Consider the following 20,883-nt stretch of genomic DNA (forward strand, 5'->3'; position numbering starts at 1 on the left):
AGTCGCCACAGGGAGATGATTAAGGCTAGTGTGCCCTTTGTTGTGTGTGGGCTCCTCACATGCCGAGTCAATCATAGTTATCAAGAACCCAACACAGTTCCTCTCCTGATTGAAAGTGAAGCAGTCTATTGGCAATCAACTTAGTGAATTGCATGTTCTCATTAAGTTTCCTTGGTGCAATTGGTCATTTGATGTCAGGCACTGGCCTGGAAGAAATCCTCAAATTAGTGTACAGACCATACAGTGCCCAAAATGCGTGAAGAAAAATCAATTGCCAGGGTCACTTAAAGTAACCTCCTTGCTGATGGAGCACTGAATAACCAACTGGCAGCATAAACTTGAGCTGCCTGTCCAAGCAAGCTATGCTTTAAACATGGGAGGTGTCGCTGAGTTGACTGAAGATGGCATTGTTGCTGATGACAGCGAGGACACACAAAGTGACACTAGGGTTGGGCATGGGCAATGTCTACTAAGATGTGCATATCCAAACATCACAACCGACAATGGTATCATCCGACAGCCAGCCCCATGGCCTCCCCTAACTAACAAGAAATCTTGTGAAATAAAATGTCGCCAACCAATCATTAAGGAGTAAGGACGATGATACATGCAAGAAGAAGATGGTATCATCCTATTTAGCAGCTTGTAGATCTGCTATTATAGCCGAATCATAGCCCCTGAATAGGGATGGTAAGGTTGCAGTGGTTTAAGAAAAATGTTGCCCAAATTGGGGATGCAAAGAGTAATGTGGTTAACATAGCTTTTCTTTTTTTATTAATGTTTATTTATTTTATTTTATAAATAAATGTAATTCTGTCTGATCAGTAGATCAGTAGACAACTACTAATTGAAGCCGAGGCCCGAATTGCATGACAGGGGTCTCACAGCACATGTTTGGTTCTACAGACTACAACTTTCGCACACGGATAGCTCAGATGTTTGCCTTTTTCTTAGCTATGTCCCCTGCCGTTACTGTACTTGCATGATGTACAGTTGTATAAAACAAATTTATTTTTCAGTAGAACCGCCGATTCAACCAATATGCGAATAAAAGGGGACAAGGACTGAGAGATACAGAGATCTCCGTATATGGGCACACATCCGTTTTACATCACACACATTTGCAAGTGTGACTATTGATGACATCAGGTATCTCCACATATGGGCATCAGTGATTGCGCTAGGATTTTTAACTGCCGGTCACCGTGACCGGCATGATTAAAATTTACCGGACATCTGAAGAATATACCGGACATAATCATTTTAATGCATACATTACAAGCAGGTGCACAAACAGCCAATAGCAACAGTTAAAGTATTAGGCCTACTGCATAGTTGGGACTGAAAACGAATTGAATGAAAAAGTATAGGCTAAAAAGAAAAAAACGCTTCAATCTTGCATAAGGGAATTAATTATATTGGACTAATCGCGCTGTTCGCGCAGGCTGTCTGCATGGCACACGCACACTGCTTTCACAACAACGTCTTTCTGTTGCATCATGTTTCATGCCAACAATACAATACCATGTCTTGACTTCAGAATAATGAAAAGGTTGATAGATTCATCTGGCCAGCAATTAATCCAGTACTCACTGTCGAGTGGTGACAGTGCGTCCATGCGCATATGCAACTTTGGGAGAGTTGAAAAGGCTTTGTTCTTCCTACTGTCTCCACTCCATCTCCTCTCCTCATAACTTCAATCAAGTGTATAATGTTTGTTTATGGGTTGATTGCTGACCGTGCGTGCATTCCTTAATTCCCATGGCTTTACATGCTGTGCGTGCATCGCAAACTGACACTGAAATGAGCGAGCGAGAGAGAGAAAGAGAGAGAGAGAGAACGGGGGAGCGTGCGGGCGAGCGAGCGAGCGAGAGAGAGAGAGAGAGAGAGAGAAAGAGCGAGAGAGAGAGAGAGAGAGAGAGAGAGAGAGAGAGAGAGAGAGAGAGAGACTCTGAGAGAGAGAGAGAGAGAGAGAGAGAGGCAGGCAGCCTGCGCAGAGGAGCAGACAGCGATAATAATAAATGACCATTGGTTTTTCAATCGGTCAGGATGTCCGGGAGGAATTTTATTTTTCGGTCTTGGCCATAAAAAATCGGTCAAATCCGGCAATTCCCGGTCTAACGCAATCTCTGATGGGCATAAAGGTCATTGTATGATGTCAGACGTCATAGACGTTTCACATAAATGGCCGTTTATGATCGTATCTGCTATCATATGAACATCACAAGCACAACATCACGCAGAAAAACATCACTGGGAATTAGGACAACATCAACGCTGAGTCCTCCCTGGCTAGGCTCATCAAAGAGAGCAACTTGATAATCTGGGACGAGATATTCAGTGTTAACCGATTTAATGTTGAGTGCGTGGAAAGAACACTGAGGGACCTCATGCACTCACAGCAACCTTGGGGAGGCAAAACTGTCCTTCTGGGTGGAGACCCTAGGCAAACACTTCCTGTTATCAAAAGAGCAAGCAGAGCCCAGTTAGTTACAGCATGCATCCAGATGTCACCACTCTATCCTCTCATGAAGCACCACAAGCTAAACATCAACATGAGGACAGAAACAGCTGAAAAGGACTTCTCCAACTATCTCCTTGCTTTAGGGGATGGAAAACTCACTCACAAGGACACAGAAGTTCAGATCCAACACTTGGTTAAGGATATGAATACTCTGATTTCATACACCTTTCCTGACCTGCTAAATGGATGTATCGACAAAGACAACCTTCTCAAAGTCACTGTATACACTCCTCTGAACAATGACATCCGAGAAATCAACAACATATGCTTGGCTGACTAACAGGTATAATGGGGTTTGCATTAAAAGGTGGGGCATTCATTCCCTATTTACACCATTCCCGAGTATGTCGGTTCCCAACCTAGGGCGGCCGAGCTTCTAGTTCAATTTTATTTTGTTCCAGGTCCAATTTGGTCAGCTCATTTCTTTGTTTTCGTCACACCAATTTCACTTGATTATTCTGTAAGAGTTCTCACTCTTGATTGGATAAAATTGGTATCCTGACCTGATGAAATTGCTGCTGCAGGGGAAAGGGAAATTACTAAGGCTGCAATTTGGCTGAAATCAGACTTAAACAGTTCCAAGCTAAGGTGACTGACAACAAAATGTATTTTCACCAACAGGTTCTGGAGTGGGAACTCGATACCACCCAGAGGAATGAGACTTCAAGACACAAGTCTCATTCCAAATGTTCCAATCCATTCTGACAATGACCCTGCAACTCAATCAATGGAGCTGCAAATGCCATCATCAAGGACTTGATTGCTTCTTAAGTGTTTACAGTTCACTCATTTGGATGAGGACATGGAGGGAAGATTACATACAGATAGACCACAGTCGAGGTCACGATTCAAGCTTGGTCTAATTAAATTTCAATCTGTGTGCTGCTGGCATGCATCATCATTTTAATTGAAAAACATATTACTAAGACACTACTAAGACAGATTTGTATGTCCATATAACCCATTTAGGCCTAGAATTATTGAATGCTTTAACCAGTGAAAAATAGCAGATCTACAAGCTCACAGCGCGGCACCGAGTTCCGAGTGTGTGTGTGTGTGTGTGTGTGTGTGTGTGTGTGTGTGTGTGTGTGTGAGTGTGTGAGTGAGTGAGTGAGTGAGTGAGTGAGTGAGTGAGTGAGTGAGTGAGTGAGAGAGAGAGAGAGAGAGAGAGAGTGAGAGAGTGAGTGAGTGTGAATGAGCGTGCGTGCGTGCGTGCGTGCGTGCGTGCGTGCGTGCGTGCGTCCGGTTCAGTATATTTCAAATAGAAATATTGTATTTTTGACTCCATACGTTTTTAGGAATGTACTCTTCGGATCCAAAATATAACCCTGTTTAAAAAAAAAAAAATAGCAGCTATTTTCACTTTGGGGAATGATGTGTTGATATATAGTCTCTTTTTAAAATGTATATCTATAATCTATATTTTGTACTTAGCTGAATTACTTGAATATTTACTTGAGCATACACTTTGTCCATCACTGCCTATAGCAGCTGGTGTTAATCTACCTCCCTGGAAGAATGTCATGTATCAGTGACTTAAAACCTGGACTGCTCCTCACCTTCTCCCTGCACCAGTGGCTGGTCACTCAGCTGCGCCTCCAGGGTCACTTGTTGTCCTCCAGTCACCACCTGGCTCTGTCCCAGTCCCAGCATGCTTTGCTGCTCCCCTCCTACAGGCTGAGGGGCGTGTTGCGTCAGCGAGTTTGCCTCCATCTCCACCTGCATGTCATGAGCCACTGTGGTGTCTCCGAGGGGGTCTTCTGGTCCCTGGGACTGCAGCTGCTGGGCCAGTTCGTACCTGGGATTGAGGTAATGGGTCAACAGTGAGACAGGTTTGCGCACCAAGAGAAGGTTCTAACCCTGGATGACCAGACGTCCCGGTTTGTCCGTGATTGTCCCGACAAATATCTCTAAAACACTAATATGTCCCGGTTTCAGTGGTTGCAGGCATTAATCATGGTATTTTGGCACTTAGTGAAAATTGGGTTACAAAATTGTGGGATAATAACAATTTAATGAAAAAACCAAAAAAAAGAAATCATGGTCTTTTCATGTAAACATGCTCACAAAACCCAATCAGAAAACATGAACAAATGCATTGTGTGTCTCAATTCAACGCTGAGGCTGATGTTTGTCAATCAGTTGCTGCCTGTATGCAACAGCTACTGTATGGTGCGTATACATGTGAACGTGCCTGAACATGCATGAATGGGCACGCACATGCACGACAAACATGCAATTGATGTAAGGGTCCCGGTTTGAGTGGATGAATATATGGTCACCCAATTTGAACCTCATGTCCACATACAGCAGGTATAATCCACCTCAGGTACATAATTACTACACTGTCTGAAGGGATGAACAATATTGGAAATAATTTGACATTGCAATATTTATATATTAACCTAAAATGAAATAGGCCTAAAATAGGCTAGCCTAGCTAGTAGAATAGCTTATAAATTACATACAAGAACAGGGTTTTCCATGCCATGCCATTCCCATGCCAAGAACCCCTAGAATACAATAGCCTCTGGCTGTTCCCCATTACCAAATGGCTTTAAAAAACAACACTAAAATAGTGAAGTACCAATTGGCAGCCCCACTACGAAAACCACTGTGCTAGAAAATTCAAAGCAGCCGTGCCATGACGAAAGACATGAACAACGGTTAATAACAAATGCACCAGAATAAATGGCGAGACCCGCACCTGTGCGTCTTCATGTGCTTCCTGCAGTTGGGGGACGACTTGAAGGTCTTCTGGCAGTAGGGGCACATGTAGGGCCGCAGGTCACTGTGGGTGGTCATGTGGCGTCGCAGGCTTCCACTGGTGGTGAAGGTCATGTCGCACAACAGACACTTGTAGGCCTTCAAGCCTGAGTGCGTGCGAATGTGGGCCTTCAAGACCCCCGAGGAGGCAAAGCCCCTGCTGCACTGCACGCATTTGTAGGGCCTCTCTCCTGTGTGAGATCTGAGACAAGCAAGAACCCAGAACAACGGGTGCATCAGTATTCAGCGAAAAGACAAGACAAGCGTTTTGAAAATGGCACCTCATGTGAGACACACCACAGATTATCATAAAGGTCAAGGACGGAGCCGACTTGTGGGTGTACTGAAATGCTAATGGAGGTGTCAAGAGAATAAAGACAAACAGTTAAAGTACTTCCCCATGCCTAAAAGAGCTGGATAAGCATCATGCCATGGCTGTGTGGGTGAGTGTGAGTTAACGTTAAGTGTGTTTATTATTAAATATGCTCCTCTTGGCAGTAATATCATGTTAACTTTTTTGGACCAGGGAAACAGTGTCTGGGACTAAATGTCGGGACAGAAGAGAAACGTATTCCAAAAAAGGATAATGTTTATGCGTCATGGAAGACACAGTATATCATTTTAAGCACTTTATTTTTATAAGATATTTTTGGGGGCTTTTTTGCCTTCATTCATAGCAGAGTAGGTAGACAGGAAACGGGTAGAGAGTTGAGGAGTGACATGCAGCAAAGCGATCAGGATTCGAACACGCGGTCCAACGGCCGCCACAATTTTAAGCACTTTAACCACTTTAACTTTAAACAGCAGATCTACAACCTCACGTTCACGTTGTGAAAAAATCTCCTGAATTCTGACTGTCCAATGTTGGCAACCCTGGTCCTTTTCCCTCTCCATTCCATTGCGATCATTGTTGCATCGATTGCAATAATAGTCTATAGGCCTATCATTCCAAATCATCAGTAAAATGTAGGATAGTCATATCTGTCAAATATTGTTTTAGTTCAAGCCAAGGCAATACAAAGCTATAAAGTATAAGAAACGTAGGTATACGGTTCAATTTGGTCACCTCCTCCTATAGCTGTGTCTATTCTCTCTGCCCACACAATAAAAATCGAACCTCTGTTCGAAGTGGAGCTGTGTGTGTGTGTGTGTGTGTGTGTGTGTGTGTGTGTGTGTGTGTGTGTGTGTGTGTGTGTGTGTGTGTGTGTGTGTGTGTGTGTGTGTGTGTGTGTGTGTGTGTGTGGGTGTCTGGCCTGGCCTGAACAACAGCGCCCTCGTGTGGTCACAAAAGGTCCTGTAGGCTACAGACAGACAGACAGACAGACAGACAGACACACAGACACGGCCACACACACGGCCACGTATAGGGAGCTTGTGTTCCACACAGCTCCAAAAAGCCATAGGCTACTAACAGTATACCAACATCGGGTCCTGTGTCTCCTCCATGCATTATTATAGACCAAATAAATAAATGGACATTTCTCAGGCGAAAATCACGGCAGGCGCACTGACGCGCCATCAAGAAAAGTGGATGCAATGCTTTTTTGTGAGCTTGTAGGCTATGCAGATTGGCTATTTTCAAACAGCCTAATAAATAGGCCTATAAAATAGGGCTTAAGAGGTGGTTAATGTATGTTTTATAATACCGTATTATAATTTATGACAACCGCTTGTGCTCATTGTGGAAATAATTTAAAAGGCAGCACAATAATGCCGTGAATAATGCCTGCATGCGTGCGTGCAATGCCTGAGAAAATAAACTCATTAGCAAATTAATAAATAGACTTCTCACAGAACCTGGAAGAGGTATGCTGGTTGGATTGGCGGTTGTCCAGAAATATCTATAAATCCACAAATATCATCCTCCCTTCTGCGTTTAATGTCCTTCTCTGTTTGCTCCTAACAATAGGCTATATGCCTATAAATAAAAACAACTGGAAATAATTTTAAAAGACGCAAATGGCCTATATAATGCAGTTAAATTCATTCTCTGCCTCCCGGACACTTTATCATGAGAGAATAAAATCATGACTCATACAGCAAATTAACAGACTTCTCACAGATTATTGAGATCTTTGAATTATAACGATCGCTGGCTTATAAATAACGCGAGTGCTCTTTTCATGGCTGCTTATTAATATCCAGAATTTGACCAAGAGAGGCAGGCCTGTCGTGTCCGTTACTTAACAAGACTAGGGATGTAGCTCATTATTGATAATGAGCACCTTATCGATCCTGCTTATTGAGCCGGGCTTTTACCGAGCCCACTATTGAGCGTTTCCTAATATTTTGTGGAAAGATATGAGACGACAAATTCAGAACATAACTGGAATCTTTTGCGACTGAGTTTGTGGCTGACTACCATCTATGAAAATGACAATTACAAGAGTAACACATATCATTAAAACAATCATTCACTACTGTTACCCTTGTTTAGGGCTTCATCCCTAAATAAGACAGCTCTCTAATTTTAACGTGTTGAGACTCATGATGGGCTCCTCATAAATAATATGGATATTCTACAGAGACCACGGGATTCTCTCATCGTAGCAAGGAGGAGGAACCCAAGGTGACATAAGCAGTCAAAGAACTTCACCGTTTATGGTGTACACACGGCAAAAGAAAAACGCCCGGAAAAGAAAAATGCACTGTGGCCGGAGTTTTGAAATCTGTTCGTTTACATGCCCCGTTTCATGCGTTTGCATGTGGATACTGGAAAATCGTGGATGTACCTCCCCGTTCAAGGACTTGCCCGGCGCAGTATGGACTGGGCCTCAATTTGGCACTTGTACATTCAGCATTAAATTGAACATGTGACGATTTCACAGTGGAGACAGGGGTCTCAGAGATAAACATTGTATCAAATGGACGAAATTAAATTAAAAAGGTTGAGAATCGCTGGCGTACTGGATGTGGTGCTTGAGGACGTCTCACCTGACATGCTGTTTAAGGTGGCTTGATTTCTTGTAGGCCTTATTGCAGAACTGGCACTTGTAAGGCCGGTCGCCCACAATCTCCAGGAACTGCTGGAAGGCTAGGCGGGGGTTCTGAGACTGCATGAGACCTGAAGACAGCAGAGCAACACAGACGTCAGTCCTACTGTACCTAAAGTAGGACTACCAAACGCAATTTAGTATAACTTAACTAAGTAACTATAACTTAAAGGAGCTATAGTCAACTTTTTCATTGTAGGGCCGACACTTTGTTTACATCCTAGTCTATCGACTAGAATGTAAACAAAGTGTCGGTCTGACAATGGCCAAAATGATTATTTTATCATTATTTCACGCTTTTTGTGGTCATTTTTGAATAGAAACACATACATGTATGAAGCTTATTTTTTTATAAAATATTTTCGAAACATTATTTTTATTTTAGCATCCGTTTTTCAAGAAAAAGTTGACTATAGCTCCTTTAAACTTAGGGTAAGGTCTGAGGAAGAGCCTCCTGGCTCGAAACATTACCAATAAAAAAATACCCACAAGGGGAGCAGCATTCTGGTGTGCAGATTTCATTGTGATTACATTTAACTTAAACTTAACCAACATAACTTAAACTAGAAAGGATCTCTGCCAGGCCAGCTCACCTACCCAGGGCTGTGTCAGTCACCAATAGAGGGTTTATGACAGAAGGTGGGACTGTTTGTGACGCCACATACTGTATGAGCAGAAGCGTTTTGGGGGGTGCACTCGGGGGGCCAGAGATTGTCGTACAAACTCTATTTTCCCCTTCAGACTCCTTGTGTCCTTGTGGGTGGCTCATGTATATTGGCGATTGGTTTTATTGAAAATATATGGCATATATAAGATTTTAACGTGCAAGATAGTTTCCAAATTTAACAGACCTTATATACGTGGCATAAACTGTTCATAACCAACGAAAGGTTTAGGCTTTATATTCCTGGAAAGTTAGCACGCTATAATAGAAGCATTTTCTTTTTAAATGACCAAACCTGCCTACCGAGAGAGAAAACAAAAATGGTACCATATTATAATGAGCAAAGTCAATGGAGAAAGTTTATTCACAAATACATTTATATAGATTAAACTATATAATCTATCTCCTAGCAAAATGCACCCAGGCGTGTCCCGAAGCCGGTCGATTTGACATATGGCCCAAGTGCGTGCCACCAAAACTGTGGGAGGAGTAGCACGGCAAAAAAAAGTTTATCTAGGAGGCCCAGGAAGATGGATGGATGGAATAAAGTCAGACAAGTACTATAGTCTGGTTGCCCTTCAGGGGCAACCCCGCTAAAAACAGTATAATTCCTTGTGGCCCAAAATGGGTGGCAACCCTAGGTTCAGGAAACACTGATTTAAGGACACCAGAGTGTGAACATTCAGTGCGGGTGAGTGATATAGAGACATATGAGCATGTGAGATTAGACAGGAGAAAAAAAGAACAAGCATAAAAACCTCACCTAGGTCAGAGATGAGGATGGGATCCTGAAGGGGGATATCAGGCAGCGGAAGGTTACTCTTAGACTCCTTTGCTTTGTTGGTTTTGCGAGGAAACTTGTGCTTCTTCTGCTGTAAGCTTTTGAAGTGGGAGGCCACGTGCGTTTTTCTGTGGCCTGACGTCCGGAAGATCTTGTCACAATGCGGGCATGGGAAAGGACGCACACCTGCGAAACATGACCAATGTTACATAAGGACACTTCTCACACCTACTTCACACCGCCGATCTGACAAAAATCAGAGGCGCCCTGCAGAGGACACATACACAAATTGGTGTTGTTCAACATCAGTCATTTTTGAGCGGTGCTATCCACTCCTACAGTACGTCTGGCTTTGTGTGTATGTATGAGCACGGAACTCCCCCATGCGTTAAATATGCTGGTGACTCGTAAACCATAAAGTGCGTTCAGTGCCACTTATATAATACCAATTGCGCATAAGATGGTGCCATTATCACTTAATTAAGGAATATGAGCTGGGATTAAGAAGTTAATTTTAGGGCCCCTAACATGTCTCATAACATGATATTTGATCTAATAAATATCTACAGTATATATTGCCCAGCCCTTCTATTGTCTTGATGTGTCGTTGTTAAAACAAACAAGCTCATATGACACATAAAAACATCCTCATCGTTCATCATTCATCATGACTAAAAACTAATCAGTCCCTTTGAGTTAAGAATATTGATGGCACTTGGGAAAAAGGACTTCATACATTTTTAGTTGCCAGTGCCTTTCGAGGTTCAATGGCTAAAAGTGACTCAAGAGAGAATGGGAACTATCTGCCAAGATTGTATCAAGTTCACACACACCCACACATGCACACACAAGCACACAACAGTTAATAATATTCAGGCGAAGAGTTTGTTCACATCACCAGCAAGGTCATATCAACAAAGAAAGTCGAAAGCAACGTTGACGAGGACAAAGATTCAACTATTGAGAAGCCCAGCGGGGAGCCTTTGAAATTCATGGTGGTTCTGCGCCTGGAAATGACTGTGAGCAGAATTACAACACAAGAATATAAACAGTGGCATGGAGGCCGAGGAAAGCGCCCTTACATCACTTAGGGAAAGGCTTGGGGTTATAGACGCTGGTAAACATTGCTTATACACGAAACACTGCACAACTCAACATAAATGTTTCATTAGGAGGTTCAAGAGGCATGTCCTCGGTGGCCCCTATCTTCTATTCCCTCAAGGCGTTGCCGTATTGGCAACGAGCTGGGTTGAAAATTGGGGCGAACGGGAACATCCGAAGCAGTAAAAGAGTTAAAAAGTCCTTAAATTGTCACTTAAGAAATGTGCAGATACTCTTCACACACTTAAACTTTATGCTGATTTATTTACTGTTGAGTGAGAAAACAATGTTGCACATTAAGCTAATCATCTGGGGACCCGGACCGTCCCGACCCACAGGTTGAGAACGACTGCTCTTAAGAGGCTCACCTGTATGGAGTCGCATGTGCACCTTCATGCTCCCGGAGGTGGAGAAGCACTTCAGACAGCACTGGCACTCGAACGCCTTGACGCCTGTGTGCGTCTTCATGTGGGCGGTGAGGGTGCTCTTGACGGCAAAGGCCCTGAAGCACTGCTTGCACTTGAAGGGCTTCTCGTGGGTGTGGATGCGGATGTGACGCACCAGGTCGCTGGGTTTCTTGAACTCCTTGGTGCAGTAAGGGCAGCCGTGCCAGCGCACACCGTTCTCCTCTCTGATGGAGCCTGGGGGAAAGGAGCAAAAAGGCCACAAAACAGAGGATAGATAAGTGCCAGTGCGACGCTTAACCCGCTTGAACCCTGGCGTGTCCCCTGCTTATGCCGAGGTAGTTCCGCTATTATAGCCTAGCGCAGCTAGACAATCCACCCATGTTAAAACAAGTAGGGGATGCAGGACATATACTAGTCAGCTGCATTAGTATATAGTCTGGCCAAGCCAGGCTAGTTCCACTACCCCCCTCGCCCTTCCCAGGACCCTCCCCATCCCACACGAAGATTGGATGTCATGTGTCTACTGAAGGTTTTAGCTCAAGAACTCTGTTTTTGAAATGTTTTGAAAACCTTTAAATATTATACATATATTAGGCCTGTCACAATTATTACATAATAATCGTCTAATTGCAATTATTTGAGGTAATAATCGTCATAATCATTTCCATGTTTCCATGCAAAGCTTGTAGATTGGATATTTCCACTTAGCCGGGGACCCAGTCACCAAAATAGTCTAGTAAATCTAGGGAAAAAATACACTCAGGTTGGACAAAATTGTATTATTTAGTTTTTCAACTGTTTCTGACAGGAAATTAGGTCTACTAGCCAGGATAAAAAATCTACCCTGATCTGCTCACTGCAAATACCCACAGTGGCCAAATCAAGTTGGGCTCCCATCGACTTTCTATACAGGAGGAAAATACCCAGAAAAGAAATCTGCTTTAAGTAGGATGTGAGGGGTCTAACTAGGGGTTTGACATGATGCTGAATCCATTGCAAGCATTTGTTTTGCACAAAAAACATTCCTTGGGCTAACAATGGCCCCAGAAAATGATGGTTTAGTGATGAAAAGTGATGAGTCATCACTTTTCCACAGTTATGTGGGCGTTTTATGGGGCCAATGAATGTTTTGTGCAAAACAAATGCTTGCAATGGATTCAGCATCATGACAAACCCCTAGTTAGACCCCTCACATCCTACTTAAAGCAATTTTCTTTTCTGGGTATTTTCCTCCTGTATAGAAAGTCGATGGGAGCCCAACTTGATTTGGCCACTGTGGGTATTTGCAGTGAGCAGATCATGGTAGATTTTTTATCCTGGCTTGTAGACCTAATTTCCTGTCAGAATCAGTTGAAAAACTAAATAATACAATTTTGTCCAACCTCAGCCTTATTTTTACTGGACTAAAATGGGAGGGGACATGTGATTTTCTGCCGTACTTTTTATTTCTGTTTTATCTATTAGTTTGGTCATTAAGGTCCACAGAATGAGAGGCCTGCTCTGCTGGAAACATTGCAAAAAAAAAGAAGGTTATGGCCATTTGTATATTCACTGTCCCATTGACTCCACTAGAAATATTTAAAAAAGGAAAAAAAGTCTGCTTTAAGTAGCATGTGAGGGGTCAAACTGGGGGGTTTTCATGATCCTGAATCCATTGCAAGCATTTGTTTTGCATGAAAAACATTCCTTGGGCTAGATTTCGGGCCCCCAAAACTGTGAAAAATGTAGAGTCATCAGCTTTTTCCCACTTTTTACAGTTTTGGGCTGCTGAAAGTTAACCCAAGGAATGTTTTTCATGCAAAACAAATGCTTGAAATGGATTCAGAATCATGAAGAACCCCTAGTCCTTGACAAGAAAGGTTTGAGCATCACTGATGTATATAGCACCATACGTTACCTGGCATCTGCACCGGTTGCCTGAATATGTTCCTTTTCCTCTCCTTCGCTGGCTTATCCTGACCGGCTGTTTTTTTGCCGGCTACAGTAGCGCCCTCTGCGGTCTGATTCTGGGACTGTCTGGGAGTTCCGTTGGTCTGTGTCTGGACCACACTCAGCCCGCTGTTCTCCAGAGCTTGCTGTGGAAACGGATATAAGGGTGCAACAGTCAATCAACCAAATCAATTCAATTGAATATCATAATAAAAAATAGTAAGAAAAAATAGCCATGTCTACAAACTCAAAACCACGACGCGTTGTGAGCTTGTAGTTCCGCTATTTCCGCTATTGATGCGTCGGCAACAATAGTATAAAACAGGGCTTATTTCTTGTAGATTTTATATACTAGCCCTTACCCGTTCAAAGATATGAACTCCGAAATGATGTGCAGTGTGTGGGTTATGGGGTGTGCACTGTGCACACAGTATATGAGGGATGGAAAGTAACTTTAACTGGTGCTTGCATGATAATATGTAGGAGCATCAATGTAAGAAATACCCGTTTCGTTTAATGGCTACTGTGTGCCGATCTGCATGATTTTTGGACAACATCTGTAACAGGGCCAGAAAGTCACAGTTATGTCAGGTGTGTTCATATGCTAATGGTGATGCGATTTCAGATCAATTGCTCCAGCCACCGAGGAGAAACGCTGTTACAGACAGACAGACAGACTGACTTTTGGAAAATTATAATTACTAGTCCTTACCCGTTCAAAGATATGAGCTCTGAAATGATGTGCAGTGTGTGGGTTATGGGATGTGCACTGTGCACACAGTATATGAGGGATGGAAAGTAACTTTAACTGGTGCTTGCATGATAATATGTAGGAGCATCAATGTAAGAAATACCCGTTTCGTTTAATGGCTACAGAGATACTGTGTACCGATCTGCATGATTTTGGACAAAATCTGTAACAGGGCCAGACGATGGCTAGCCAGATTGTATAGCCAGTGATGGAAGAAGTACTCACATTCTTTAAAGTATCAATACGACAATGTAGAAATACTCTGTAAGTCCAGTATTCCATATTTACTTGAGTAAAAGTACAAATGTATTTCCTTTAGAATATACTTAAGTACTCAGTGATGTTACTAGGTTTTCAATGTAATGGGTCCATGTACATCGTCTATTTTCAAATAGCCAAAGGATGTATAGGGCTGAAGTGGTTCATCTATGTTTTGCAATAACAATCAAAATCTATAAGTAGCTACTAATTCAAATAATTTAAGTGGAGTAAATAGTACAGTAATGTCTCTGAGATGTAGTGGAGTAGAAGAATTGAGAATTGGAACCACTCCAGTAAAGTGAAAAATCCTCCAAGTGCACTTAAGTAGACTACTTGAGTAAATGTGCTAAAGTTGCTCTACACCACCGCTGATGGCAGCTGTGACAGATGGCCACAGGTTACAGAAGGTTAACAGGAGTTATTTGCAATATACTTTTCTGCTGAGAATTGAACCGTGCACTGCATATATATATATATATATATATATATATATATATATATATATATATATATATATATATATATATATATATATATATATATACTCAATACTATCCATAGTTCAATTCTCAGTAGAAAAGGATTGTGATGCCATTCAGTGTCATTGGCTCAGTGGCTCAGAGGTAGAGCCTGGAAGGTCAAGACACTGAACCCCTAACTGCTCTCCATGAGCGAGTTGGTGCCTTGCATACAAATGCAGACCATTCCCTTTGGATCTTTGAGAACTACACTCTTTCGCGAAGGGGGGGTACATGTACCCCTAGGCATACGCATACTGGGTACTACAGGGGAGAAAGTAGAAAATGCAAGAACTTATTTGACTGTGTTATGTTTAATGGAATCTCTCAAGACAGATGTGCTCCCAGATTTTGTATTTAATTAATGGAAATCTGTGTCGAACCAAATTAAATCAACAACTTAACTACTGCGCACACCTGTTATTGACTAGAATGTGACACTTATTTGCATATCATTTCAAAATAGACATCAAAACTTAAACTGGACTTGAATGAATGAAGTTTAGGGAGCACTATTGTCCCAAAGGCAGCTTATCATTTGGCCTGTCACATTTATTACATAATCGCAATTATTTGAGATAATCACAATTATATTTACTAGCCCTTACCCGTTCAAAGATATGAGCTCCAAAATGATGTGCAGTGTGTGGGTTATGGGATGTGCACTGTGCATACAGTATATGAGGGATGGAAAGTAACTTTAACTGGTGCTTGCATGATAATATGTAGGAGCATCAATGTAAGAAATACCCGTTTCGTTTAATGCCCCCCCCCCCCCCAGCCCGCCCGCCCACCCGCCCACGCACACGCCTGCCTGCCTGCCTGCCTGCCTGCCTGCCTGCCTGCCTGCCTGCCTGCCTGCCTGCCTGCCTGCCTGCCTGCCTGCCTGCACACACACACACACACACACACACACACACACACACACACACACACACACACACACACACACACACACACACACACACACACACACACACACACACACACACACACACACACACACACACACACACACACACACACACACACACACACACACACACACACACACACACACACACACACAGAGAGAGCTGGTTAAACATGTTGCCTCATGCTAGATGCAGAATAGATGAGCCTCAAGCTAGATGCAGAATAGATAGTAGATACACCATAAAAATGCTAATATACAGCATACGATTTGTGAAAGTGACAAACGGGCTTCACAGTTATGTCAGGTGTGTTCATATGCTAATGGTGATGCGATTTCAGATCAATTGCTCCAGCCACTGAGGAGAAACGCTGTTTCAGACAGACAGACAGACAGACAGACACTCACTCACTCACTCAGACATTCGCAAAATTATAGTATAGATAGTCGTCATAGTCGTCTCCACTTTGAAAGTGTTTCATACGTTTTCAAATCGTTAATCTTAATTATTTGACAATTAATCGTCAACTTAAATTTGTAATCATGGCAGCCCTAGTTATCATTCATTCATAGCATCATATGTTAGCTATTGTTTTGTCTTGCAGTTGTCCAAGCTATGCTGTAGACAGGTAAAGGGTACATGGATTCAATATCATTGAAAGGGGGGCATAACCCAAAGAAAAACACAATACAAAAAAAAAAGACAATCATTACCCAACTCTGGACTCTCTTATTTTGTATTCACGTTTGTATTCATATTTCACATAATGGAGCTTTTGGCAATTTATAAAAAAATGAAACCATGACCATTGTATTTGTAAGTATAATAACCAGACACAGCTGTTGAAAGGCTGATAATGACTGCTGTTTAGCAGAGCAGACTGAGGAAGGCCTGTGCTGTATAATTGCTCCCCGTGGGAGGAATATTATTAATGTGAATATGAGCATTATGTTGAGTCATCTATTTGAATGACTTGTGTAATCTTTCAATTATTTATAATTATTTTTTTCTCCCAATTAAATCATTATGGCAATTAACACCTCCCAAACAATTTCTTTGTTGCCACTGCTGTTGTACCAGCTTAGTGTCCTTGTGGTTACATTAAATCAGACATTAAATCTTGGATGGCCTCATACAGTATATTCTCACTCTCAATGATAGTAAGACAGGAATCATCACTTTCGGCCTCTACTCTTCCATCCCTCCCTCTGTCATCCTAGGTCCCCTTAGTTCTTACACTCACTCAAAAAATCAAACCTCGGTTCGAAGTGGAGTGGTGAATCTGAGCGTGCGTGCGTGCATGCGTGCGTGTGCGTGTGTTGAGTGTGCCTGGCCTGCTAAACAGTAGGCCTGTGACGATTCACTTTTTCCCGATTCGATTCGATTTCGATTCATTGGGTGACGATTCGATTATATCACAATTAATTGCGCTGTCCTGCGATTTGCGATTCGAATCACGATTATTGCGATTTTTCCCCAAAAATTACAGTTTTTTTATATTGAAACATTTTAAAACAATTCTAAACAATATAAAACATTAAAAGTTGAATCATATACTTCAAAATCAATGCAGCCAAATAAAGTCAGTCAATCTTTCTGACATTTATTTCAGCCAAAGTGCCAGTGGTACAACATTACAACATGTTCCTGGTCAAGATGCCAGAAAACACAGAACACAACAGTCATAAATAAAAGATAAAAGAAAAATCGCTGTGCTGCAGGCACCGATCGATCACAGCATGAAATCCATAAATTCTTCTAATTTGTCACTGTAGCAGCATTTATATATTTAATGATTCCTCTTACTCAACATTGACATTGTATATATTAATTCAATTCAACTTTCGATTCTAGTCCTAGTCCTAGGAAAATTCCTCCAAAAGAAAAAAAGAAAAACGTTTTCCTATAAACACAGTGGCAATATTGTCTGCCCTTCATTATGTTCAAGGTTACTTGGTTATAATGGTTAATAACATATTCCTTTAAAAGCAGAATCAATAATAGGCCAAAGCCCTTAAGATTGTTTTTCTGTACACTATATTACACATTTGGGATCCTTGCTCTTGGCATGAAAATGTTTGAGAACCACTGTTCTTAAACAATATCAGACAGCAACATTTCTGTTTGACTGACATTCCCCATTTTTTATTTTTTTTATAGACCTGTTTGCTCGCAAAAACAGGATCTGGCAACACCTTTTTATAGACCTGTTTGCTTGTTTCTGTGTCAGAAACTGAATGGCAACGCTTCATCCTCCTTTTTAGCTGCTAAACGTTAGCTCCTATGGAAATGACTGTTTTAAACTCTATAAGGGAATTACAAACTTTATCCTTCGATCAACAACAACTGTTGTCCATATCTACTCCAATGGCTTTGGAATTATGTTTTTTTTTGGGAAGTTTTACAGCAACGTGAGTGACTGAGTAGTTATCTCTCATGTCGCACACAGAGAGGGAAGGAGAGAGACGTTAAGCCACGCGCACACACACACACACACGCACAGACACACACACACTCACACACTATGTCAAATTAGGGTCATTCTAAACGAGCCTCGTTAAACACAGCTGGCTTCTCTGGATTCTAATCCAAGCAATTTGGAGCATAACATTGTGGATTTTACTTTGAGATGACAACAGCTACAAAGGTAAAAGTAAGCTACTTATATTATGATCTATGATGAATTATTCCAGTGTCAGTGGTGTATGTATCCAAGAGCAGAGCAGTTTTCTCTCTACTCCGTGTGCGTGTGTGTAGAGGGGAGAAACGTGGCTCACAGAGAAGTGAACTGCCGCACGCATGCACATTGCACACACACACACACACACACACACACAGAGAGAGAGAGAGGGAGGGAGAGAGAGAGAGAGAGAGAGAGAGAGGGGAGAATAACGGCTCTCCTCTGTCTTTCGCCTTTTTTTTTCTTTTTCTTTTTTTTTTATAAAATCGGGAAAATCGATTCTGAACTTTGAAAATCGATTAATTGAATCGCCGGCCTTAACATCGCGATAATATAGTGAATCGATTTTTTTGCACAGGCCTACTAAACAGCACCCCTCCTTTAACATGTGTGTTGTGTGTGGCCACTAGAGGTATTGCCAGGCTACAGACATAGCCAGCCAGCCAGCCACATAGCCAGCCAGCCATCCAGCCACAGACATACCTGTCTATTGGGAGTGCTTTCACCACTCCAAAAAAACCTTGGTGTCACACGCACCACCGCTCACTTCAAACTTGGTTTGATTTTTGGAGCGGTGAAAGCGCTCCCAATAGACAGGTATGTCCGTGGGTGGCTATGTGGCTGGCTATGTCTGTAGCCTGGCAATACCTTGAGTGGCCACACAAGTTAAAGGAGGGGCGCTGTTGTGCAGGCACACACACACACACACACACACACACACACACACACACACACACACACACACACACACACAGACAGGGTATAGCTGCTCAGATTCACCGCTCCACTTCGAACCGAGGTTTGATTTTTCATATCAGACCAAGATTAAACCTCATCTCTCCCAAAATTACCTTGAGAGGGTTATTAGGATTCACGGATGGTAAAAGCATTTACCATGCATGATGGTGAAATTAATTTGTCTTCACATTTCAATGATAATTACTGCCACAATGCAGAACCATATTATGAGGAGGCCGTAGCTCAGGTCATTGTTTTGCGTCCCAACCCTGGTCCATGTGTCCTTGCACAACTGCACACTTAACCCTCCCGAAGGGCTCATCATAACCATTTACCAGCCATCAACTGGGTGAAGCTGGAACCGAATTTCCCAGACAGGATAATAAGGTATCCAAAAATAATAAAGACAAGGAAACTGACAGGACTATACCTAACTGCTGCCCTATTTGGCCTCCACCAAAGTCATTTCTGTAACTTATTTTCGTGACAGAAAACAGAAAACATTGTACATTATGATTCTATGCTGAGGAACATAAATATATATTTAGGCAGCATTACCCACAGGCAATTTCAAATGCAGCTCTTGTGCAGTGTAGCTTCACCTCCAGATGCGAGTCCTTCAACCGCCCACACACGGGCAAGGCAATTAAAATGAGAGAAACTATCACCTGTTCAAACACGAATGTCATTTCCAGTATATGCTGAAGTGCCCTTGTGGTCAATGTTCCCTAAAAAATTTCATTGGTCTGAAAAAAACACTCATACCGCCTGAGTGGTACTTCAGCAACTACTGAGCAACATCTGACGTGTACACACTGGGTATGGCCACGGTGACAACAAACCCTTAGATAACGACATATTATTATTATGATTATTATTATGATTCAGTATTATTGCGACCGTAGGTCGCATTTACTACCAAGACCTCCACCGGCTGTCCGTGGGTGAGTGAGTGAGTCAGTGAGTGAGTCCGTCACACTTTTGCCCTGCTCATATCTCCACAACCGTTGCCCCCATCCATGCCAAATTTTGCACACACACTCCTTGACTGCCAAACTACAACCTCCATGGACCCCCGGAGCCCCAGGGACCCCCAGGTCCCTGGGGGACCCCCAGATGTAAAAAATGACCAAATGTGGTCACACGTCACACTTTTTCCCTGCTCATATCTCCGCAACCGTTGACCCGATCCATGCCAGATTTTGCACACACACTCCTTGCCTGCCAAACTACAACCTCCATGGACCCCCGGAGCCCCAGGGACCCCCAGGTCCCTGGGGGACCCCCAGGTGTAAAAAATGACCAAATGACCATTGCAAATGTGCAAAAATGACCAAATGACCACCCCAACGGGGCTGCTCACAGGGAATTCCTGGGGACCACCCACTCCTGGTGCTCCAGAACGGATGCAAAAGTGGTGGCGCCCCCAGTGGAGGACCCCCTCCACTGCAGCTCACATAAAATGCCGTAACTCCTACAGATTTTGCCCTAAAATCACGAAAATCACTACACAGCATGTCTACACTCATGTCATCAACATGGATCAGGAAGATTTTGGAAAAACAAATTTTTGCCCTATTTGTATTAGGGAGTCTTACTGGTATGTTAACAGGCGTAAAAGGAATAAATATTTGTTGTGTGTTCTCACTTCACACACACACACACACACACACACACACACACACACACACACACACACACACACACACACACACACACACACACACACACACACACACACACATGCTTAATGTGTGGTGTGGGTCTAGCCTGGCATAGCCAAACTGCAGTATATAGTTTGGTGGTCCCCACGTTGTTTTAACATGGGAGGACTGTTTAGCTGTGTTAGGCTAGTG

At 42.6% G+C, this 20,883-nt stretch overlaps 1 protein-coding gene across 1 annotated transcript in view; it reads right to left on the reverse strand.

The window, feature by feature from the left end:
* Positions 1 to 20,883, reverse strand: part of znf236 (zinc finger protein 236) — a 149,882-nt gene that overhangs the window by 107,366 nt on the left and 21,633 nt on the right. Inside the window, exons 7-12 of the mRNA XM_080747343.1 lie at positions 13,134 to 13,311; positions 11,198 to 11,470; positions 9,711 to 9,914; positions 8,225 to 8,354; positions 5,232 to 5,492; positions 4,084 to 4,322 (exon numbers count right to left, since the gene is read on the reverse strand). Coding sequence (XP_080603469.1) covers positions 4,084 to 4,322; positions 5,232 to 5,492; positions 8,225 to 8,354; positions 9,711 to 9,914; positions 11,198 to 11,470; positions 13,134 to 13,311 — 1,285 coding nt within the window. The remainder of the gene's footprint in view (positions 1 to 4,083; positions 4,323 to 5,231; positions 5,493 to 8,224; positions 8,355 to 9,710; positions 9,915 to 11,197; positions 11,471 to 13,133; positions 13,312 to 20,883) is intronic.

The sequence above is a fragment of the Nannobrachium achirus genome (genome assembly GCF_963921795.1).
Source record: "Nannobrachium achirus genome assembly, chromosome: 2".
NCBI classification, from domain to species: Eukaryota; Metazoa; Chordata; class Actinopteri; order Myctophiformes; family Myctophidae; genus Nannobrachium; species Nannobrachium achirus.